Genomic DNA, 26,186 nt, shown 5'->3' with positions numbered 1-26,186 from the left:
AGCAATAATAGTAGTCCGAAAAATCTTACTTTTTCCTGGCTTTTTTACGATTTTCATATTTTACATGCAAGGAAAACGTCAGAACCGACGCCATTACGAAAACTGGAAATTTCGCCGTCTTCAAGTGGAATTGATATTTGTTACTTGTAAACCGAACTAAATGCCAAAATCAGAATTTATCAAAAGCACAATGCCTCTAGTACTCACCAATATCACTGAAAAGAAAATATAACTCCACGTTTCGTAACAACACATGCAAGATTTTAAAATGCACGAAATGAAGACAAATCTCGACAGTGTGATAAAACCTTTTCAATGGATTGTTTATTTTATAAGTGAACCAATACAAAATATACCGGTAAGTTCTTTAAGTATTGTGCTATTGATAATTTTTGACTTTGAAATTTTATACAGTTCGCAAGTATCTAAAATCAACTCAAGAATGCCGCCTCCAGTTGGAGGCGGCGATTTCCCAGTTATCGTAATGGCGCCGGTTCTGACGTTTTCCTGGCATGTAAAATATCAAAATCGTAAAAAGCCAGGAAAACATCAGATTTTTCGGACTACAATAATAGATCCTCTACCCCCCCCCCCTCTTCCCACACACATACAAAGTATATTTCGGTGTTATTCCTGTGTGCTTATAGGAGTGAGACAAAAAAAAAGTTTAACTCACTGAAAATAAAGTTATATCTAAACATTTTAAACATTGTTTTCCTTTCATTGTTATCTCTTATTTCTGAATAATAAAATAAGTAACTATGTTTTACTGAACTGATTATAATGTTTAGCTCAGAAAAAAACATTACCTTGCTAATAATTCCGGGTAAAATCAGGGGAATTCATTTACCAGGTTTAAATTCCGGTCATTTACTAATCCGTCGTGCAGAAGTGTCACCCCTAATGCTGTACAAGGAAGTAACGTCACACAAAGGATAAGTCTAGAGACAGGCTGAATATAAAGGGAAGTTAATCCCCCCCCTCACCGAGTATATAATGTTTATAAATTTATTATAACTTTTTTATCTTCTCGTCAAGATAAAGTTTTAAAACAGCTTGGAGTTTTATATGTGTGTTTAGATTATTTGAAAACTATTTATTTACCTAACCTACATTTCCTTGGTTTGGAAAACATTTCGGTGCATTTATATCAAAATAAAGCCGTCGAAAGCTTCTTAGGGTACTGATAGTGTGTGCTTTTATAAAGTGATTATCAAAAATAAAGCAGTGTTACTTCAGTTAAACGTCTGAGGCTTGTATTATTTCATTTTGTTTTTATTATTTAACTCTTTTTTATTTAGCGTGAAATGTTGCTTTTTAAATGTTTACCTATAACAGCGACTATGGATTCTGTTTAAAAAGTCGCATTATGCACAAAACATATAATGTATATTGAAAATTACCGATTAAATTTTTTTTTTAATTTCTTGGTATCAGCTATTTTCAAGCTTAGGTTATAATAATTTAGACTAAAAAATAAAACTGTACTGAATAATTAAACCATGCAACTTACTGCAATTTTTTTAATGTCTTGTTTGTAATAAGATATTATCATTTTACATATCTTAACAAATAAACACTTGTAACAGGTAATAACTAAAGCTATAAATAATCTTTTACTTTTAAAATATTATTGTGATTTTTGTTAGGTGTCTGTCATTTTTAATTTCAATTTACGACTAAATAACAGCATCCATAAAAATATGATGCCTTTGTCTTTTTTAGGGAAATTTTTGCTCGAGTTCTTCGTACACAATCGGGTTTGCTATAATCCATGTTTGAATCGTTTCTAACGGAAAGATAGCATACAGTCGTAGCTCTTGAAAACTTCGCAACCCTGCTTTAGTTTTCCTTACAAAAACCTCTGTAAAGATTTTGTTAGACACTTTGGAAATGTTTGTTTCATTAAGGTTAGGCTAATATGTACTTAGGAATTGATTTTCATGGGGCTGAAATCTGTAAGAAAATTCAATTAACCCGCCTTGTAACTTGGAAAAAGAAAAAAACGATTTTAGTGTAAATTGTAATGTTTGCTATATCATTGATTTGTTTGTAATATACGGGGCATAACACGAGCATGAAGGGTGTATACTGCCTATTCTCGCTTTTTAAAAATCTCAAATCCACCTATTCCCACGGCTGCATTTCATTTCCGTAATTATCAACTTTTCATTTCCGACATTTTTTAGTTTCCATTTTCGACATTTTTTTGGTTTTCATTTCCGACATTCTTCAGATACATGTAGTACCTTAAGTAACAGGTTTTAAGATTTAACCTATGAACAATATAAAAGAATAAAATCATAGATTTTTAAACTCCTTTTTCTGAGTTTTGTGAATTTATATATCAATAAAGCGTCTTTGAAAATGGAAAATGCAGACCTTCATTAAAATGTTTACTCTGCACAGATGTGAAGCAGAAGAATTAAAGTTTTGTGTAGAAAAGTATAAAATATGCGTTATCAACCGGAGTATAAACTCGATTAGAGTACATCATGTGTCTTAGTCACAAGTTAGGTGCTGACACTGACATTAATTTTAGTTCACATTAAATATGGGTGAAAAAATTGTATACTCATTAAACTTTTTTACCTAGAAATCCAAATGATTGACGTTATAATGAAATTACCTTAACGTCAGACTGGTCGTACGCAAAATGTGCGATCTTTAAGACCCAGATTTTTAATATCAATAAGAGTTCATTGTCCACGAACTTGTTGCACAACCCTCGTAACTGCAATCATGCAGTGGATTGGTTGGGCAGGAAGAGGATACTTATATGTATACTAATTATTCGGAGCATTTCTTTTTTTTTTAGCTCACCTGAGCTGAAGGCTAAAGTGAGCTTTTCTGATCACATTTTGTCCGGCGTCCGTCTGTCTGTCTGTCCGTCTGTCCGTCTGTCTGTAAACTTTTCACATTTTCGACTTCTTCTCAAGAACTGCTGGGTCAATTTCAACCAAACTTGCCACAAAGCATCCTTGGGTAAAGGGGATTCAAGTTTGTTCAAATGAAGGGCCACGCCCTCATTCAAGGGGAGATAATTGGCAATTAATGAAAATTTGATGGCATGTTTTAAAAATCTTCTTCTCAAGAACCACTGTGCCAGGAAAGATGAAACTTATGGGGAATCATCCTCAGGTGTGTAGATTCAAGTTTGTTCAAATCATGACACCCGGGGGGTAGGGCGGGGCCGAAATGGCCGACAAAATTTTTACATAGAAATATATGGGAAAATTCTTTTAAAATCTTCTCAAGAATGACCGAGCCATAATTCATCATATTTATATGGAAGCATCCTCAGGTAGTGTAGATTCAAGTTTGTTCAAATCATGACCCCCGGGGGTAGGGCGGGGCCAAAATGGCCGACCAAATTTTACATAGAAATATATAGGAAAACTATTTAAAAATCATCTTCTCAAAGATAGGAAATGCATGATTGTTCATGGACTACTTTTGGATTTTACCTTTTCAATAATAAACAAATTTATACTTTTATCTAGCCACAGTGCTCAGGTGAGCGATGTGGCCCACGGGCCTCTTGTATTTGAGAGATACCAGTAAATTCACCTGCTTCATGACAAAAGGATTCTGGAGGGCTTCGGGTAGGCGGTTCTAAAAAGTCAGAATAGTTAAGGTGATTGTATCAGTTAAGTTAGGTGTCAATATATTAATTGATTTTGTGGAGGATACTTACAGATGAGAATGAGTTGAATTAAAAGGAAACACAGAGATGAAGCTGATACAGTTATAATTTCCTTTCATTTACGTCATCCTCCTGTAATACAAGAACATAAAATCATTATAATCAATTCAATCAAATGATAAAAAGGTATTTATCGGCTTAAACAGGTATTATATTCTTTTGCAACTTCGTTTAATTAGTGTTTTACGCCGAATAGGCAATATTTAAGCCATATATCAGTGATAAAAAGTTACATCATGTGGTCAGTTTTTAAAGTTTTGGGTTTCTATGACGGCCTGAAATGAGTCTACTCTTTTCTTGAAAATCTTTAGCGTGCCAAAAGGGTTGTAATCCTTAACATAAGACACCACTTAACCTCCCATCCGACGGACTTTTTTCGCAACAATTAAGAAAAACCATCGAGTAAGCGGGTTAGAATTTACAGCATTCCCCTTTGTAAATTCCCCAATTAGTACAAAATGAGACATTGCAAAGTAGTTGGTAAAATGCTCCTGTTTTGGTGAAGTTTATACAGTATTAGAATGAGAGTTTGCAAAAGATCATATACCTGTTAAAATAATTCCTAAAAGGTTGGGGTCGAAAGAAAAAGAGAGGCGTCTTAACCATTTATTGAGTTAAAAAAACAGACCAAAAATCATTAAGACTTCTGGGTCTGATTTCGTAAACATTTGAATTGCCTTTTAGAATTTTCCGCTTGATTAACGTTAAAAAGAATATTATCTGAATTATAAAGGTATTTTAAAAAAGAAAAAACAAGTGAAAACTGTTCTCAATCCTTGCCAAAGGACGTGTACGAAACGGTTATTTTAGAAAAAGAGGAAGATATTCCAGATTTTTAGAAAACAATAGTAAGTTCTTAAAAAGTCAGATTATTTTGGTCAAAAGAACAAAACAAATCGTATAGTACACGTAAGTCTAAAGTATAATAAAGTATAACCTCCTCCCTTTAGAAAGGAAAAAAATACACGTATTTTTACCTGTTTCGTAAATATCCACTTCATTCTTTTGGAATGTAAGTATGTGTGTGTAGACCATTTAAATTTCAAAATATTCTTTAAAAGTCCGCTATCTGTTTGCGTGCACAACGGTCGGGTTGTATCGATCTATTGACTTGAATGTTCCATGCTATTGACAAAAAACTTATTTACCCGAAATAACCTTGTCACGAAAAACCAACAGTTTACCAGGATATTGGCGTGATTTAAATGACGTTTTGATCCTCGTTTGCTTAGGGAACATGCAAATCGCCTTAAATAAATAACGTACATGTATTAACTTTTTTTTATCCTGTTTTTTTTTTTTTTTTTTGTCGCGTTAAAGACAAATTTTCTATCTAATTTTTCACTCCTCGTACCTTAGTTTTCTTAAAGGACTTTCTGTGTTTCTCATAAAACGTGTGTTTTAAATTTAATTCAATTTTTTCTCAACAACATTTTAAAATAGAAAAAAATTGAAAAACTTTTAATTCTGATACATGGACCGAAAAAAGGGGCGAAATGTTTCAATCAACTTTTAAATTATCTGTAGAAAGGGTATGTGGGAGGGGGTGGGTCATCCGATCGAATTTTGCATTTTTAGGTCAGGGTTTAATGACTGCAGGGGGATCTCTTAACTGACGGACCATGAAAATACTCACTTGAAACTCAGTGACAATTAAATATACAAGCCATGTTTTATTAATGACTGATATTAACTTTTTTCTGCATGAAAATGGCGTATTTTCGGCCGTGTAATACATTGCACACAATTCTAATTAATACATGGTGCGTGTTTATATTGCTCTAGAATAAACACCATTGCATGCAAATGATTATTGACAATGTCCTGTATTAGCCAAGCTATTTAAACATCGACATGGAACCCTATTACACCCCAACTTGAATAGAGGGAGGCAATATAATGATTGGAATGTTAGTCCGTCCGTCCATCCATCACTATCCGCAACTTCTCCTATTCCTTTGAATAAAATAAAATGAAACTCCCAGATATTCTTTATAACATAATGCAATTGGGCATCTTTTATTTTTCTTTTTGATCTGACTGCTATTTCGGGCTTCTGCCAGAGGAAATCATTACGATTATATGAGGGGTTGGGGAGGGGGTATTATTAAGTGAACTCAAATGCTCACAATGCCTTTAGTATGAATGAGTAAAATTTTACGTATTTTACAAAATCAATTTATAACACACATTCACCAATATAAATATGTACACAATAATTTTATAAGCGACCAAAGTTCATAAGCCTATGTCATATGCCATCAAATATAATTTCTAACATTAGATAAATAAGTTATGGAAAAAGTATTAAATGCCCTTAGTCCCCCCCCCCAATTCTTTACGTATGTACTTCACAGATCTACACATATTTATTTTTTAAGGTGAGTTCATTTTGCAGGCAATGAATTGTTGAGGACGGTTAAAATTTAAGCGTAAAAAGCAGATAAGTTAAAATTGTTAATATTTTATAGATTTAAGTGTTAATAAAATATATAGATCTATTAAAGTGTAGTATTTAAGACTAATGTGTAACTATTGCAATTCATTCAATGTATACAATTATAGAAAAAAATCATTTTAATACAAATTAATTCGATTGTAAAATATATACACTGTAAAAACTGCGTTTAGAAAATAAACACATCCATTACGTGTTTAGACCTAAACATGTTTAAGATTGTATTTAACGGCTAAACAATTATATCTAAGCATGCATTATGTCTAAACGTGTTTAGATTTAAGACGTGTTTCGATTTAAGTGTTTAGAAATTGAACACTTTCTGGGACAAATAGAGTTATCTTCCCGGAAATGACGCGTAATATTTTTGAACGTTAATAAAGCGGTTATCGAAACAAAGAAAATTCCAGTGTTAGTAAAAGAAGATGGATTAAAGGAAGCGAATCATAACCAAAGTGATAACCAGGAAGGGATTGTGAAATGCAGTTGAAAGGCAACAATACTACAATAAAAGGTCTGTTTACTTTTAGTATTTTACATTAAATTAACTAGAATGAGAAACGTTGCAATTACACAAATGTACAGATAAAGATTTCCTTCTTTTATTTTTGAATTCCTGAAAGCTAGAAAGGAGTTTATATTAAAGAATGTCATTGAAAATATCTATATCCGCATCTGTATCATATATACATAATTGTTAAATGGATTTCAATAAAGGTTGCATAATATTAGTTAGTTTAGCTATCAGTCAGCAAGGGGCATATTTTTGTATAATTTCATTTCTTTATTACAGGATATGGTCCAGATTGAAGCAAAAATACACGTCTCAGAGCAGCTGGTGACATTTCCAAGTCCACGCAATTGTTGTTACATCTTCAGGATTTCTTGCATTTAACAGGTCGGAGAGAATACTCGATATCGGGTATTATCCGTGAAATCGCGTATAATACTCGATATTAGGGTATCGTTGAATCCGCGAAATCGGGTATTCCGTGCAACTTTCTATAAAAACTAAAGAATAAAGCAACGGCACATTATGCCAGTAACTGTTACTTGTACACCTGTATCTTGTGGATTTATTTTTATTAAACCTAAGAAACACGCACGCTAACTCTCGATTCCCGCCTACATTTTGGAACAAATTAATTCAATATGTATAGCAATTTGGCCATAAAATCTTTGTTTAATACAAAGAACAATTCAATGGTAATTCATAAATCGTCTTAATACCAGCGCTAAACAGTAAATTATCCATAATTCCAGCTCTTGAAAAAAGGGGGGTAGACGATATTTTCCATTGAAATCGGAGTTTAAAGCATCACCGTATTTTGAAATAGTCTAGGATATGATTAAATGTTCCTTATATCTTTTCTTATGTTTTAGGAAATAAATAAAACATAAATATTTCAATAAAATATTGTTTCAGTTGTTATAACTCACTTTGAAATTGGTGGAAAATAAGCATTTTTATCGTTTTTTGTCAATAAACATATGTTCCCATTGTGTCAAACAAAAAGCTTTAGTATGAATTTGTGAAATACTATTCCATATTACCTGTAAAAAGGAATTTTTGTGACACGGGGGGGGGGGGGGGGGGGGGGGGGGAGAAAGATGTTTTTAAAATATTTTCCGTTTTCCATTGATTTTTATAGTAAAAAGCACAAGTTTAACCAAAATTTTAAAGTTATCTCTCTTTGTTTTCCCAAATAAGTAATGTTTTATGAAATTCCATATAATTATCTTTAAAAAATATTAAAAATTCATCGAATATGTTAACTTTTGAAAATTGACTTGGAGGTAGGCGGGAGAACGATACTATCGTTCGCAGTTCTTCATACGGTTGTCAAATAAGTTTAAAATCACACGACAAACACTGCTGGGGTAACGACGAGGACACAATGGCGTTATTATTTTTCGATATAATTTCTAAAAACAAATAATTATACTTCGTTTGTCTTTATTTCCCATTAAAGTATTCAATATACTTAATTTTCTAATGTGTGCACTATTCACAAAACGTGAAATTTTAAAGAAATTAAGCGACTAACGTCGTGTTATGTATTTTTACTGAAAAATGTATGGCGTCCCTTTCTCGTGAAATATAAATTATTCCTAACAGTTAGAGAGTACAGTATAAGCGAGTCATAATTGTATATCTCTGCCATAATAGAATACCAACGTTATTATAAAGAAGAAAATAAAATTAGATTTAATAAATACCCACGGGAAAACAGTTTGAAAATAGCTAATTGAAGGTGAGTATCTTTTTTTATGTCAATTTAGCATGAAATGTTTATTCAAAGACACCGTAAATTTTTTGGTTGCATTTTAATCGATACAAGATATGCTATTTTACCTTTATTTTATGCATTTTGTGTGAAAATTGAGAGCGAGAAGTCATATGAAAAGGTTTTTTTTTTTTTTTTTTTTTTGGGGGGGGGGGGTATGAATAAAAGTCAAATGTGTACATCTTTTCATGAGCTTAAAATACATTGAATTTCTCAATATAGATCGAGGTACAGTCATATTGAAATATGAATTACATAGTCAAGTTTTCACATTTCTTATAGTTTTTACGTTTATGAACATGTTAATGAACAAACTGAAATAATGGAGTGTTCAATTGCCTTGGAAACTCTTGTCTTAATTTTTTGGAATATAATTCCTCATCGGACATTAAAATTTCATAAAAATCCTAGCCACTTCCTTTCTTTATTATACTATTTGATAGACAGGGTAAATTTCACCTCTTTACCTTCTATATTTTTTTTATATCGCTATCTTACACCTCATTATTATATGCTAATACAACGCCCTATCTGATTGGTTCTAGACAATATGTCACAGTTTTCTTTTCGTTATTTTATCTATGATACGTATTACTCATGGCAATAACTTTTTCTAATACTCATCTATGATGAAAAAATGTGTTTAAAAGATAAACATAAATTCTAGTTACTTGTAGTCTTATATTGTGTTAGAAAATAACAGGTTGCTTTTTGTTTACCTACAATGTATATGACTTTTATTTGATGAATAAATCTTCCCTACGATTAAAAATATATGACCGATTTTAACCGACTGTGATATTCAAAGAGAGGTCTCTTGGATGGTCGAGGTTGTTTTGTCAGAGGTGGTCAAGAAGCCTTTAGCCCCCCCCCCCCCTTTGAAGTCGCTAAGAAATGGTAAAATATTGATGACTTGACGAAATTAAACGACCAACAGTTATGTTCTTTCATAAGCTGTATTCCTGAAGCTATCACTGTCTCTGCTAAAATGTTGAAGAAATATTCTGCAAATATGTTTGAATGATAAATAAAAAAGAAAAGATTTTCAAAAAAAGAGAAAGAGGATTCTTTTAGCCGAAATTTTAGACATTTTTATCATTACATTATTTATACATTCATAAATAAAAAAAAAGTTGATTTTATGCACAAGAAGATGAATGTGAAAGTAATTAATGCCGCATAATTAGATACGATAGACAATCCCTTGTTTATACATGGCATCATATCTGGTGTGTGAAATACGTTTCCATATAATTTGATTTATTTACAAATTGTTCATGTTTGTGGTGTTGATGTGGAATTGATATAAATTCCCGAATTCTGATACTTTACAATTCTGTTGTGTTGGGATGAACATTAGGAAGATGCATATACTTTCAACGTAAGGGAAAATATAAAGCAAATCGAACGCCTTTTTGTGTGCAGATCATGAAATGAACTGAGCTCCACGGGTATTTGTTGTCCCGAGCGCATTAATCTTGTCGCCCAAATTCTTACTTGGCAAGTGATACCTTTAGAAAACATGTGTATCTAGATGAAAGTTAACTCAGCAACATGCGCCATCCCATTATTTAAGTTTTATTATAGGTGATTACTTCTCCTATACCCGATTTCGCGGATTCAACGATACCCTAATATCGAGTATTATACGCAATTTCACGGATAATACCAGGTACCCGATTTCGAGTATTCTCTCCGACCTGTTTAAGAGGAAACTGAATTTTGTGAAGTATACTGTTCGGTATATTTTTAAACAAGTCTAAATCATTCGTATGATGGGAACGGATTCCTTCCTGACAGTTATGGACCAAAACATATGATCGTGTGTTTCTAGTGAAAGACTTGCAAGAAAATAATAAGCTTGATTAATTTTTGTTACAGACATGAGGAATAAGTGCATGCTTGCTGAGCTGTTTAATATTGACAAGAGCCAAAATAAATTTTTAGTTTTTAATCTATATGTATTTTGAATTTAAAATTCTTCAAAATAAATCTATGTTTGAAAGTTCAATAATGTTATGGTATTTCTAGGAAACTTATTTGATAATGTTTTTCTTCCAAAAATATGTTTTCCTGCGATAGTTTATAATTTAAACCATTCTGTTGGATCTAATGTTGTGGAACTTAACATGTTTAGCAACTTAACACTTAAATATTGATGTGTTTAGAAATGAGACGCGTTTAGGGCTAAACGTGTAAAAAAAAAAGTGAAACAAAAAATGTGTTTAGATATACGTGTTTAGGGGTTAAACATGTTTAGCAACTAAACACATGAAGTCTAACGTGTTTAAAAATGAGACACGTTTAGAGCTAAACGTGTAAAAAAAAAAGTGATACAAAAATGTGTTTAGATTTGTGTTTAGATTCTAAACACTGTTTTTACAGTGTTCAGATTGGAATATTTCAGAGTGACTTTTATACGCTTCCGTATGTTTGTCATAAATTTAATGACACATTCGACTAAATCGGTTTGTCAGATTTTTTTAAAGCGTAATAGAATTAACAATTTGATTCAGTGCGGGTTGTTAGGTTTTCCCTGATTACTTTAATCACACGACTGCAGTTTGATTCATCTAACTCTTACGCCACTTTAGTGCCACTTATCTACTTATAAAAATCTACAGAGCAGCGAGTGACCTACATTTATTTAACTTTTGTTTTTTATCTCAGCTTCTAGAAAACAGAAAACAAACTCGCGTCATGATGCTAAATGTTTACATTTATCTGATTGTTTTCTGTATCATTGGGGATTCAAAGGAATTGGGTAAGTTAAAATGATTTTCCAAAGCAGTTAATTCCAATCTTAAATTTAAGGAGAAATTCTTCAGACAAATTCTTTTACGTTGAAATGGTGTCTAGATTTCGTAATTAATTTTTTTAACTGCTCCGTATTTAAAGATTAGACAAATAACACAAGAAATATTAAACTTGTCTGCTTTCATTTATATATAGGTGTATACAACAATGTTGCATAAATATAGAAATTCACTTGAGATTTTTGACTCGAATAAAAATGACATCGATGTAAGGTGGTTTTTGTTTCTGTGTTTGCAGTCTATATTTTGTTATCCAGTGGAGTAGGACACGATATAAATAATACATTAACAAATAAATCATTCCGATCATAAAAAGGTTGATGAGAATTTACAGTGTTAAATGAATTAACAAATAAGTCTGCCCCTGATGAAAAAAGGTTGATGAGAAATAACAGAGTCAAATGACTCATATACCTCACGTGTGCGCTTTTCAAACGTACTTCAAAGTAGTGGTTTAAAATACAATTGCTGATTGGGAACTTGAGTTTAAAAAGTAGGATAAATGTATTAAAACACTCACAAAATAGTTAACGGCTTCCATTACTTTTTTAGAAAATGTCAATGGTTACTAAAGGTATTGTAATTATGTTTTTTCTACACAAGAACTTGTTTTTCTCGTATACGGTCAGCTCGCCAATTTTATTAATTCATGCGTATTTTTGTATATAAGCGTAGAATGTATAAAGTAAAGACTAATATTTGTTATTTAAAATTTTGTCTTGATTAAATAGTGAAAAAAATATAAAAAGTGAAAAATTTAACACACAAAATTAGTTTTACGAGGTGTTTTTCATTTGCAGTAAAGGTTTGTTTAAATAATATTTAACGTTTTTTAAATTTGGATCTTTATGAGCAAACTGGTTGTATTTTCATAATTTTTCTAAAATTCGACTCCTCAATTACAGATATTGGACCAAATAATGAAACATATGGTGTAGTGTTAAAAAAATCTGATAACACTAACCGGTTAACATTTTCAAAGCGTAGAATATACGAGAATGTTTTTCCCGAAATTTGATCGATAATAAAACGTAATATTTTTTTTTATAAGTTTACAAAATTTAATAAAATTCATTTGATTATTTTAACCCACTAATACTAATAACGAAAAAAGACATTAAACAGTTTATATATCCTGAAAACACGGGTTTCAAGCAAAATCATCTCCAAAACGTATGATTGGATTAGGTGCATTTTTAATCGGTCAGAAGATTTCTGCGAATAAAAAAGTATTATAAGCTTTAAATCAGAAATAAATATGTCGTTGACTCATTGGATAGCCAAGAGAGCCAGTTTGACCTTGGATAGGGATAATAGGACGTTTGTCTGCTCCTGACACTTCTTTAGAAATGTGTTTCATGGTAAACTTTAATAATTTAGTCCTCTTTCATTCAGAAAATCGAGGTTTAAAGAATCATGCCGTGCATTCTTTCATTCATTGGGAAACAAGAAAGTTGTAAAAGGGAACAATTAAACTTTCGACCGTCCTTTTCACAGTGTTATAACCTCGTTTCACTATAATAATGTAATAAACGCCTTTCACTTTAATAATGTAATAAACGCGTTTCACTATAATAATGTAATAAACGCGTTTCGCTATATTAATGTAGTAAACGCGTTTCACTATAATAATTTATTATATAGTTTATTTATATTCCCTATATAATCTATACAAGCGCAAACATTTCATAACACTACATATTCACCGGATTTGAGGCCGTATTCACCGGAGGGTCATTGCGCGTGCAGCGGCATTGTGACGTCACAATCAACACCTAAAATAACGTTGTAAACACTTGTTGCAACGGCCAAACCGAGCTTCGAATCTGAGCAAGAAAAATATTATCCAGACCTAATGAAGGATTATTTTTAAACATTTTGGACGTCTTAAACAGCGAAACTCGGAAGGAAAACACGGAGGTGAAAAACTGTAATCTGCACATTTTTTTTTTCAACGACGGTAGTTAATGAAAATGGTGTCATCATTCAGCCTTCAATGTCTTATTTATTCACATTTGGACTACATAAACATTTATGGACTCTTTTGTTGTTGAATATGGTTTGTTAATCACCAGAAAAATATCCATATTGACTTCGGCTTCGCCTCGGTCAATATGAATATTTTTCTGGTGAATAACAAAATTAAACCATACTCAACACCAAGAGATCTAGAGTCCATAATTGTATAATATTCCCCTCTTTCATTCAGAAAATCTAGCTCTAAAGAAACATGCCGTTCAGTCCTCGACTTATCGGAAAGGCTGGGAAGCCGAGAAAGCCGTGGAAGGGAAAAGATTGACCAACGTGTATAAAAATTCATGTGCTGTAACTCAGACCGGGAAGACTAATGCCTCCTGGTACGTAGATCTGGAGAAGATTGTAGGAATCCACCAAGTCAGGATATACTACAGAGAGGAAAGATACTATGGTAAGACATAAAACATAACCATCAAGTCAAGATCTACTACAGAGAGGAAGAATACTGGGGTAAGACATAAAACATAACCATCAAGTCAGGATTTACTATAGAGAGGAAGGATACTGGGGTAAGACTTAAAACATAACCACCAAGTCAGGATCTACTACAGAGAGGGGCAATACTGGGGTAAGACATTATTATTTAGTTACATAGTCATTTAGTGACAGGGTATGGGATGATACCTGGTTAGTAAATTTCATACCTGGCGAGGCGGAGCCGAGTCAGGTATGAAATTTACTAACCAGGTATCATCCCATGCCCTGTCACTAAATGACTATGTAACGAATTTACCCCACCGATGAAACATTTACGTTTTATCTGTAGTTTATAAATGGTTTTCTCTGCTAAATGCTTCATCGCGCTTATACTGTGCCTATTATGACGTCACGTTTGTGTTTGTGACGTAATACATCGACCGGGTATAGATTTACTGACCGGGTATGGATTTACAACTGACCGGGTACAAGTAATCCACCACCTTCACGTGACAGACTTCAACCAATCGTAAACCAGGATTTCACGGAAAAATCAACAGAGGTGGGGTAGTAAACATAACCACCAAGTCAAGATCTACTACAGAGAGGAAGGATACTGGGGTAAGACAAAAAACATAACCACCAAGTCAGGATTTACTACAGAGAGGAACAACACTGGGGTAAGACATAAAACATAACCATCAAGTCAGGATTTACTATAGAGAGGAAGGATACTGGGGTACGTGTTAGAACAATACAAACAAGTCATAATATACAGCAGACAGGAGCAATACTGGGGTAAGACTTAGAAAATTACCGCAAAGACAAAACTGTGGTAAATGTTAGAACATTATCACCAAGTCATTATGCTACATACAAAACAATTATCGGGTGAGATTTGGAATATAACTAGCAAGTCATTTTATATAACAGAGAACAACACTGGGGTAATTGTTAGAACATAACCACCAAATCATAATATACTACAGAGAGGAGCAATCCTTGAATAAGACTCAGAACATTTTACGATCGTTTCAAAATCTTCAAGAAAGACAAGAAAAGAGCTTCTAATAAGACATTTTCCTTCTCCTTGAGAGGAAACTTGATCTTATGAAAAATTAGCGACAAATATAAAATAAAGCACAGGAGCTCGCGTACCTATTCATTTTGCCGAAATTTTCGGTAAATAAAAAAGATACGTTATACCTATAATAATAACACAAGGAGTGCAACCGTTGTCCGCGACGCGATGACGTGACTTCACGGACGGTCCATTTACCCAAAAGGAACAAAAAAAAAACGATCATACACAATAAACTAGAGATAACGATATAACGTTTAAAACAAGTACAAGTACTTGTACCTCCCCGTTTTAAATTTTCTTGAATGTCTACTAACTTGTCTCTGGTTTCTTTTCGCATATGACCTCAATCATCTAGATTAGCATTTCAGGCAGTTTAGTTCTTTTGGGTAAATGGGCGCGCCTGTGACGTCACGTCATGGCGTCGCGAACAACGGATATTTTAGCAAAGTAAAGGAGAAATGTCACCGCTGCTGCTTTAAAACATGCGTTTGAAATCATATGCATTTAGAGCCATAAAGAATGGTCCCTTCCAAAAATGATAGGTTTGTGTTTTATAATTTTCTATGGAAGATTAATTGTGCGAGAGCCTTAATATTAAGCGAGGGGTTCCCAGGTGATCTAAAATGCGTTGCACTCCTTGTGTTATCATTATACGAATTATATATTTTTTTCATTTAATGAAAATTTCTGTATAATTGATAGGTACGCGAACTCATGTGAATAAAGATATCATGGCATGACAAATCAGAATAAAAATCATTGTCTCGTGAAACTTTTTTCTTTATTTCTTATATATGGTATGTTACAACTTATTTCGATGCATACAAAACACATACCGGGTATCCTTTCAAATAAAATTTGATATTAGTGTAATTTTGTTAATTTTTTGTAAGAAGAAAAATGTTTCGAAAAAATAAATAGAAATAGAAAAAGAAAATTTGATATTTCTCCCCAATTATCTTAACTTTCTTTGCAGGTGCCCATTACAGAGGACGATTCGCGGGATTTTACCTCTACATATCTAACGTCACAGACCGACATAAAGGCAAGCTATGTTATCACGCGCTTACGGAAAGACCGGGATACCCAACCCCTGTCATGGCTCTTACGTGTGACACGTGGGGCAGATACGTCATCATTTACAATGAAAGAAATCCGGAAGTCACATACCCACCATTTTATTCAAATATCGCCATCTTAGAATTGTGCGAGGTTGAAGTTTACGGTATATATATGTATTTATTTTTTACGGTCTTTTTAAACTTATTTTTTTATATTTTCCTTTTAAACATACAAAAGTTAATATTTAAAAAAAAAACAAACGTAAACATTTGAAAATGGAAAAAAATACATGTGTAAGTACACTGTACATGTACATGTAATATGATCATTGTATGCTATTAACATACTTGTATATTTTAATTCATATTCAGATAAGTTCAATTAATTTGTCAGTAAATTAAAAACGAATGACAATATAGTATGTTGATTAAAAAGCAGTAGAATTAACTTTAAGAAATGAAATGTTTTCATTCCATAACTTGTGTTTAAAAATCAAACTATATTTTGACTCCAGGATGTCCTAACACTCTACAGAGTGAAGGGGAATGTGTGGATTGTCCCACCACGTGTAAAGATGGACTCTGCAATGTAACAACAGGCACCTGTTTCTTATGTCCCCATGGCTTTACTGGTGATTACTGCAATGAAAGTAAGCTTTATTAGTTAAACACGTCAGGCATGTCTGAAATAAAGTTAATACTTTTAATCCACTTTTTTATTACTGGTTAAAAAATATTTCAATCATACCATTTCAAACAGCTTGCGGACCTGGTAGTCATGGACACCTATGTTCTGGTGAATGTGGATTTTGCAGAGACGGAGAATCCTGCAATCATGTGACAGGAATTTGTCTAAATGGATGCGCAGATGGAATGCGCGGAGATAAATGCACTGATTGTGAGTTATTATTGTTTGAATTGGTAACGTTTTTCACTTTGTAGCCATTCAAAATAATTTAGATAGGGAATTCATAAATATAATTTCGATATACACCTTTGTCTAAAGCTTTATGAAATTCCCTTTTGTTTAAATTAGATTCAATGTTTGAATACTTTTACAATTCATTGAATTTACATACTTTTAAAATATAAGTAGCAATCATGGTAATATAAGTAGATTAATATCAGCACTATATATTAAGCATTTTGTTCACAGATAATTTTGGAATTTGGCATGGAATACCGGTAAAATTTTAAAGCTTTAAAAGATAAATGATGTTGACAAGATAATTATTCTAAAAAAAGAGTTGAGTAATATTTTGTGAAAAAGATAATAATAACATTATATAAGCATTATGTGCACAGAAAATTCTGGTATTTTGCATGGAATACCGGTATAATATGAGTTTTAAAAGCTAAAATTATGTAGATTATATAATTATTGATAAAAAAGAGATGCAAAATTGTTTATGATAATTATTTTTATGTATGCGTAAAAATATTTCAAACTAAGCTGTTAAATTAATATTGATCTCATATCCTTTCATTTGTAGTCTGTGAACCCGGGACGTACGGACAAAATTGTACAAAGGAGTGTGGGATTTTCTGTGAAAGATCACGTGTTTGTCATCACGTGACAGGAAAATGTCAAAAGGGCTGTAAGAAAGGATTCAGTGGAGATACTTGCGAAGAAAGTAAGATATATTCTTAGTATTCCCGGATTTAGTTAAATAAAGGTCCTTGGCATAGACTAGGTCAAATCTTATCTATTTCATTAGATATATTGTAATTAAAAGTGGTTTGATTTCAAGTATTTTGATATTGCAAATGAACGTCAAAAAATTTATAAAATACATTGATCTGAACATCAATATTGGTTAAACCGATTAATAGTTATTGATTTTCATGTATATTTCTTTTCACTTCAACCCTTAAATGTAAAAAAAAAGAAAAAACAAACTTAATACTTACGCTTCTGGGGAAATCGTTATTTTTTCATTATATAGATTTCTTTTTATTTTGCAGCTGTAGGATTGACAATCAGTGTTGATTTGATATATGGTTTAGTGGGAATGACCATAGCTGTCATCGTGATGAATATTGTCTACTTCACAGTATTTTTAGTTAGAAGGTGAGACTTTTTTGTGCTTTAACTTAAGGATACACAAAAGGTTTCCAAACAGCAAAATTTAATATGCTTGTTATTTATTCTTCAGTAAAGATAATTAAAATATTAAAAGTATCAGTATATCATGTGAAAGCTTGTTAAATTTACTATTCAATAATCCGTTTTTAATCTTTCATGTTTATTTTTTGAAAATATTATTAATATTTTACTGTAAATATTAGTGCATTTATATTTTATAAATCAACTTTTTTGTATTCCACATCTCAAAGTCATAATTTTTTGCCTCATGGTAGATTAAAGATTGAACTTAAAAAACCGTATCTCAGATTTTTGATAAATTTCTAAATCAAAAGTGACATTTATTTGACCTTCAAAGTTACCAATTTATTAGCACAATTCTACATTTCCACCACTTATTCGAAAACTAAGCAAGATATCAAACATCTGATGTACGGTGTTGTGAACACACATTTGAGAAACAATCTAGCCAGTTTTCAGAGAAATTGGTCAATAAATAAGGCAGCCGAATCCTTTGAAATAATACCACAAACTGTGTGTTCTTACTTTACAGCAGAGGGCAAAAACCCATTTCACAACAAAATCTGCCAAAGCTACAAATATATGACACCTTAGATCTTTGGATACCTGTCACTTATCCATATTTCCAATGCATATTCAAAGGATTGGGAGGTTTCCTTCTGTATTTAGGTGCTTTGAGTTAAGTAAAATGGGTTCAATTCTGAATAAGAAAGATGTCCCGGCAAAATTGCAAGAGCTAAGCCACACCTCCTACATAATGGTCTATAGTGACCCGTTAGATCTTCTTCCCTAAACATGCTAAAACTGAAGTCCATGTAGTTAAATAACTGATAACCTCTGTGTGGCTAGTGAAGAATTCCCCCAGTGGTCACAGTGATTTATTGCACCAGTCATGTGTAGGCAGTCACAGATCAAATCAGAAGCTTTAATAACGGAACATTCACATGTGGAAGTGTTTATGTTTGATAATTGTGAAATAATTTTCTTTAAAATTTAACAAGAATTTTTCATGCATAATAAAGCAGTGATAATTGTCCTCTTCTTAGCCAAAAATCTCAAAATTGACAAAAATCTTAAATAAAGCTTTTGGTGTATCCTTAAGAGACAATTCAGTAATATCTGGTCGTACAATTGTTGATAATTCATATAATTTTGAAACTTTTAGAGTTTTAAAACGTAAAACAAGGCATATTTACAATGCAAAAGTCCTTCTAATCGACAATGTAAAAAACGATTCCTATTAAATGTGACAAAATATTTGTTATCAGACGTACAATTTTCTTGTTAGTAAAGCAACTCATCTTTGCAAGAACTTCCTGTAATTTAAGATCAGTAAAGAGCCAAAGCTGCCTTACAGACGACACAGCCGACTCAAGAATTTAAAAGGAAATCACCTGTTACTATATATAGATAAACTGTACTTTTTTTCAATTTAAGATCAAACTTTGTTATATGATTTGAGGATGAGTGTTATATTTTCATAGTTGCAATTAGGTCAAATGACAATCATTTTACTTGTTCAATACTCTAATTCTGAGACAAACGATTTAGAAAATCAATTAAAATGAAACAAGTAGCTATGAATATGCACACTTTCATAACATAATTTAGGACCACCTTTTCTTGAGGTACTTTCAAAGTGTAATGTGTATAATAATATCGTACAACTTTCTGAAATTATGTATACTATAAAAACATAATAAAAAAACGTAGAAAAGATTCACACAGAAAAAAAATAAAATACAGTAAAACTCGTTTAGTACGAACACGGATATTGCGAATTTACGGATATAGCGAAGTCATCTTGAATCCCCAGCTACATAAATTTAATGAATTTCTTATACGGTTATAACGAATTACGGATATAGCGAAGTAATTTCAAAGGTCCCTGTGACTTCGTTATAACCGAGTTTTGCTGTAGCTAAATAGAAAAATCTGAGACCGAACTCGCAATCTCCATATTTGATTTCCTGTAATCATACCACTGAGCAAACGAAGTCAAATGGATAATTTTAAGACAGATTGCTAAATTCTAAAATTATATATGAGACGAAAAATTGAATATATATTTTCATCATTTTTAATATAAATATCACCTTTAACAAAAATTATCTAAATGGAATGAAGTGCAGTCACACCCAAATAAATTTATTCAAATGTTGTTTTTCTGGTTAAGGGTGGTCTTTGGCTACAGTTTGTCATCGTTAGATGGAAACATTAATATTTACTATATGTTTCAAACAGACTGGATAATTTTTAGTTCACCTGATCCGAAGGCTCAAGTGAGCATTTATGATCAGAATTTGTCTGTTGTCTGTCGTTGTTGTTGTGGTCGTCGTCGTCGTTGTTTTCGTTGTAAACTTTTCACATTTTCATCTTCTTCGCAAGAACCACTCGGTCAATTTCAACCAAACTTGCTACAAAGTATCCTTGGGTAAAAGAAATCCAGGTTTGTTCAAATGAAGTGCCCTTCTCCAAGGGGAGATAATTATGAATTATACAAGAATTAATGGCATTTTTAAAAATCTTCTTCCCAAGAACACCTAGCCAGGAAAGATGAAACTCATGTGGAATCATCCTCAGGTAGTGTAGATTCAAATTTGTTCAAATCATGACCCCCGGGGGTAGGGTGGGGTCAAAATTGTTGATCAAAGTTCTACATAGGAATTTATAGGAAAAATCTTTAAAAATCTTCTTCTTAAGAGTCATTGAGACGGGAAAGATGAAAATCATGTAGAATCATCCTCAGGAAGTGTAGATTCAAGTTTGTTCAAATCATGAACCCCTTGGGAAGGGTGGGGCCAAAATGGCTGATCAAAATTTTACATAGGAATATACACGAAAAATCTTTTAAAATCTTCTTCTCAAGAACCATTGAGACGGGAAAGATGAAACTTATGTGAAATTATCCTCACGTAGTGTAGATTCAAGTTTTTTCAAGTCATGACCCCTTCGGGGTAGGGTTGGCCCTAATGGTTGATAAAAGTTTTACATAGAAATATATATGAAAAATCTTTAAAATTTTCTTCTCAAGACTCACTAGGACAGGAAAGATGAAACTCCTATGGAATCATCCCCAGGTAGTGTAGATTCAAGTTTGTTCAAATCATGACCCCTGGGGTAGGTTAGAACCAATTGGCTGATAAAATTTTTACTTAGGAGAATAGAGGGAAACCTTTTAAAATCTTCTTTTCAAGTAAAATTTATCGGGAATTATCCTCAGGTAGTGTAAATTCCACTCTGTTCAAATCATGACCCCCTTGAGCGTTAAAATTCAAGCCCCCCCCCCCCCCCCCCCCAACCTCAGTAAATTTTCAGTTCTGATCTGATATGTGCTTTTTCCTAGCCAATTGCTTAGGTGAGCGATGTGGCCCCTGGGCCTCTTGTCATATTTATCATATAAGGGATTTATTACCATTGTTGTACATGTATCTTTATTCTGTGATTAGTTTTATGCATGTATAAACTAAGATTGCATGACAAAATTTAGGTTAAACAATGTAATTAAAAAAAATCACTAGTAGTGTAGGCGAAAAATGCCTATCAAATGCGCCATTGCTTTTTATTAATTTTTGCAGATTTAGAAGGAAAACTGGCAAGATCGTAACTATAAATTTCAAACATCCAAAATATACATTTAACAACAAGGCGTTCAAATCCGGACGTGAAGGGTACTACAACGATGGACTACAGGATTGTCTCGTGGAAAATATATACGACGGATACGAGAACAGCCCATAAAGTGTTCGACGGATTATTCAGGATAAAAAACAAATTACGAGTAGAAGTATATCTGCGAGGAGATACATGTATTTAAGCTAGCTACAATAAGGCTAGAGACGTTTATAAAAATGTCAGGAAAAAAGGCAGCGAGAATCCATATACTGAGTTTTTTTTATATACTTTTAAACACATGACGTGTAAATACAATGATTGTTATTAAATTTGGTGTGTAAACCACAAATATGAATTATGACTACGTGACAAGTCTGTCTATTTTACACTCCAAAAGCTAAGACAAACTATAAAAAAGAAACAATTACATGTACATGTAATTATGTTAGTTATCACATATTTCATTTGATCCTGAGGTGCTATTTCATTTCATTTATCAAGTAAATATACGCATTGTTCTTCTTATAATATAATATGTCTTCAATGGGTTGCTAACATCAATTCTAAATTGCTTTTTGATTTTAGAAAAGAAAGATTCCAATATCTAAAAGAAAATTATTCATGAAAAGACGAAAAAAGACAGTAATATCCTTTTATAATTTCATTTCACTTGTATCAAGCAATTTCATTGGCTGAATCATTCAGAGGAACATATAACATTTTGTATAACATAACTTGCCTACGTCACAATGAGTGACGACAAAAACGTATTACTCCGCTTGACGTTACTTTTAAAATATTGCTCAATTTGAAGCCTTTTTCAGGAGGAAATATTGTCTCATTGTCTACACTGAAATTAAATTATAAGGAATGATTTCAACTTATGTTATCCGATATAACAAAACTTGGGGCAGTTTACGCTTTCTTATAAACCGCTCCGCTTCATTCCTTAAATAACATAAACGAATGGCAGATTGAATCCAGTTTAAACGTCATGTAACAGTAGATGCTTTTTTTGCATTTTGTACTTCTTCTTATCCATTTGATTAAAAAAAATGATATATAAAGCAGTCACATATAGACCATAATTTACATTCATGCATGTAGCAACAAAGCTCTATGTGATTGATTGGTCAAAAAGCTTAATATTCGATTGTTTTTTAGTTTTTTATTTTTTTAATTGACTTTGAATATCTTATTACAAAACTGGTGTTTTTTATTTGAAGATGGGAAATAATTTTTTTACGGATTTTTTTTTACGATAAAAACTTCAGACACCTGTGGTAAGAACTAAATATAGGTCAAGACAAAAATCGGCTAAAAAGCTGAAGAGCGAACTTCGTTAACTGTAAAATCGTTACATCAAAACTAACCAATGCATTCATTCCTTTAACAGTCAAATCCAAGATCGAAGCAGGTAATAAACAAAGTACTCATCGCAATGAACATTAGATAATAAATTTAATAAATACATAAAATACTCCATAAAGGTCACACATAACGGAACTGGATCTACATAACATGAAGTTTAACCTATTTATCCTTACTCTTCCGGGTTTATTCGTCAGCAGCTCCCTTTGAACTTTGGTCTGTTTACGGCTTCTTCGAGATTTATATTTTTAAAAAATCTCCAGTATTTATCAGCCAAACAGAGAAGCCAGCAAAGGACTCTTTACATTACTAACCACTTGTGTTTATATCCCACACATCAGAGGTTGAAACAGATTAGTGAAAACCTTTCGCATTGTGGCCGAATGTGGGGAAATTTACAACTGCAAATACTATCATTGAGAGATAGTACTTTTATCATTTAAATGTTTTCAATGTATTGAAAATGAAAAATATAATATTAAAGATATAATATGTGTCTGTGACATTTCATAACTATGTAGGCATGCATCTGTAAGAGTAAATAATAGCAGACATTTTAAAATAAGCTGAAAATTTTGTTCTATACTCTGCACTTAAGGCCATTGAGCAGAGAGTAATCTTCTTCTTGCCAGCACCTACTGTGACAGGGACCTCGGTTTACACGGTCTCATCTGAAGGACCGGTCTCTACGTCTCACAATTCGATTCAAATGTAAGGATCAACTCTTTACTTCGTAACTCTAGATCAGAAGCTCTAACCACTGCGCAAAGCGGGCGACGGATAACAGATTGATTACCCCCCCCCCCCCCCCCCGTTCTCACAGATCTGCGATTCTACGGCGATCATCCCGATCAAGCCACGATCTGATTTTTTTTTTGAATCGGGGCAAATCGCCATCAATCGGCGTCTAAATAGAGCAATTTAGCAAATTATGGTCCTCGTAACGACCGTACTACGATGTCCCTACGTCAAAAAGTGTTGCTAACACGCTTCTACTACGATGTTCTCAGACATTTGCCGACAAGCCGTGTTTACTACGTTAACGCTACGCTGTCAATACGACGTTGAAAACCATACTACGACGCTACAAAGACCTAGATGACTGTAACGCGCTGTCACTACGGTAGTTCTGATCATATTACGATTGAATTACGCTTTAAGTACGATTTTGGCGATGATGCAACTTGCAACTGCAGAATTTTGTTGAAAGATTTTTAGCAATAATACATATCGTGCGACCGCAGTTTTTTGCTGCCTATACCAAATGGTTTATGGGTATTTTCAACCGGAAACTGTAACAAGATGTGAAAAGTCTCAACTGCAAATGATCATCAAGTAAAGTGTCACCCATAACATGTAGTTTACAGATGATGATTGGTCAAATATCAACACTATAAGAACAAACTCATGTCTGGTAGGTCGTGATTTTATCGTCGTAAGGTCATCGAAGGTCTTTGTTGGATCTTCAGGAACGTAGAGAGATCGTAGTGAGAACATAGTACAAACGTAGAGGGAGCGTTTTATGAGCGTACTTGGTAAGTTCCTACGCTCTTACGGCGCTTTTACTACGATCATGAAGATCTCTCTACAATGCTTCCGAAAACCAAAAATATATTTAGAATTTTTATTAAAATTGCAAAATTTTGATTTCTTTTGTGACGCAGTACTGTTAAGGCTACCCGGAGCTTAAAATGCATTTAAAACGTAACACTGCATTGCCAAGTTGATTTTTAGTTTTATTTTTAAGTTATGTACTTCAGTGCGCCAAATTCATAGAAAGGATCCCCTAGGCTATATATAAACATATTTGTTACGATGTCACATGACCTTGTTGATCACGTGACGGTCATTTCTTCTTTTTTGAAATGTTTCACATAAATCGCTTCGGCGCAGGTTGTTAACACAATTTTTATTAATTTTTGTCACATAAATAAACTCGTTGCATCCTTGTGAAACCGAAATGTGCTTGGGAAAAGTTATACTATTTCTTTGGAACAATTTATTTCAGATTCACTTCAACTTACCGACAAATCTGAGGGTATTTTCCGCCGAATATCGTCAACTGTTTTAAAACAAAGCCATCATTCATTTTTCCCAAGCAGGATTCAGTTAGAGGGGAACTCTTCTTACATAATTCCACAAAAGATATTAAATAAATCCTCATTTACAACCTGCGCCAGGCTCTTTTACACACATGTTTTGAATTCTGCCTCTGTCCACGGGTATAAAAAAGGGTAAATGTCAAACGTATATTTTCGTACGAAGTTTGAACACGCTGACTCTTAAACAAGATTAACAAAGCTAGGTTATCTATATTATTCGGATATATTACACTTAGAAAAAATGATAAAATCACGTTCATTTTAAACTAGAATTCCGCAACTTTTTATGCAGATTAAAATAAGGTGTTAAGTTTATGACATTCTCCCCATCATTACAGCTCAAGTATGCAGTGACTTGACGTCATTTTCAATTATGACGTCATACATTTGTAGTTCAGAGAAGTTCATGCAGAGAGTACACTACAATATTCTCTGGGAAGCCTTATCGTACCTGCGGAGGGCTAAAAAGCAACATCCAGTAATCAAATGAAAATCTTTCAACTGTTAAATAACTGATTTAGCAAAGTAAAAGATGTCTTAACTTTTTGTACATAGTTATATCCCGTATATAATTTTCACTCTAAAATAAGGGTGTTGCGTTTCTATTGATTGTGAGTATATATGTTTTACATGTAAAAGAATTTAATCTAAAAAGCTTTACAGAAGTACAATAAAGGAATTATAAAAATTGAAAACACAAAATAACTAAAATGTCGAAAAAAATCAAATGTACATTAAATGAACATTAAAAAATTAAAAAAAAATGTGTTTGTGAAACACTGATGGCCCCTTATTGCCACCTATTGCAAGGGTTGAAGTTCCTCAAATGCAAGCCAAACTCCGAGATCTAAACTCTTGGTACCCCAGAGAAGTTTTCTTCACGAGAAATACGCCCGTGAAATATGAAAGCCCCAGCACATACTAACAGTCCAAAGTCATAGTCAACATTTAAGTTTTAAAATGGATCAAACTCTAAGGTCAAAGTCAAATAATTTCAAACCAAATGAAAGAATTTGTTGCAATGAATACGCTTGTGCAGTATGAAAGCCCTTGCGCTAACTGTACAAAAATTGTGGTTATTGTTAACGTTCGGAAATATTTTGTAAAATTGGGTCATACTCCAA

General features: G+C 32.7%; 1 protein-coding gene across 1 annotated transcript; it reads left to right on the top strand.

Annotated features, from left to right (window-relative positions):
• The first annotated feature begins 11,087 nt into the window (after positions 1–11,087).
• On the top strand, positions 11,088–21,944 carry LOC134258580 (uncharacterized). The gene is made up of 8 exons (XM_062741131.1): positions 11,088–11,216; positions 13,478–13,696; positions 15,783–16,031; positions 16,383–16,517; positions 16,628–16,765; positions 17,361–17,501; positions 17,833–17,938; positions 21,553–21,944. Exons 1-8 carry the CDS (start codon positions 11,153–11,155, stop codon positions 21,713–21,715), a joined length of 1,215 nt encoding a protein of 404 aa, XP_062597115.1. The 5' UTR covers positions 11,088–11,152; the 3' UTR covers positions 21,716–21,944.
• The last annotated feature ends 4,242 nt before the right edge of the window (positions 21,945–26,186 follow it).

Source organism: Saccostrea cucullata, unplaced genomic scaffold (genome assembly GCF_032062105.1).
Source record: "Saccostrea cucullata isolate Sc308-1 unplaced genomic scaffold, CSIRO_AGI_Scuc_v1 ctg903, whole genome shotgun sequence".
NCBI lineage: Eukaryota > Metazoa > Mollusca > Bivalvia > Ostreida > Ostreidae > Saccostrea > Saccostrea cuccullata.
Note: the sequence above shows the minus strand (reverse complement) of the source record. Positions and strands in the feature narration are given on the sequence as shown.

Coding starts and splice junctions, on each gene's coding strand:
- LOC134258580 (XM_062741131.1), top strand. CDS start 11,153: ATGATGCTAAATGTTTACATTTATCTGATTGTTTTCTGTATCATTGGG. Junction 11,217..13,477: donor TGGGGATTCAAAGGAATTGG/GTAAGTTAAAAT, acceptor TCTTTCATTCAG/AAAATCTAGCTCTAAAGAAA. Junction 16,518..16,627: donor TGGTGATTACTGCAATGAAA/GTAAGCTTTATT, acceptor CATTTCAAACAG/CTTGCGGACCTGGTAGTCAT.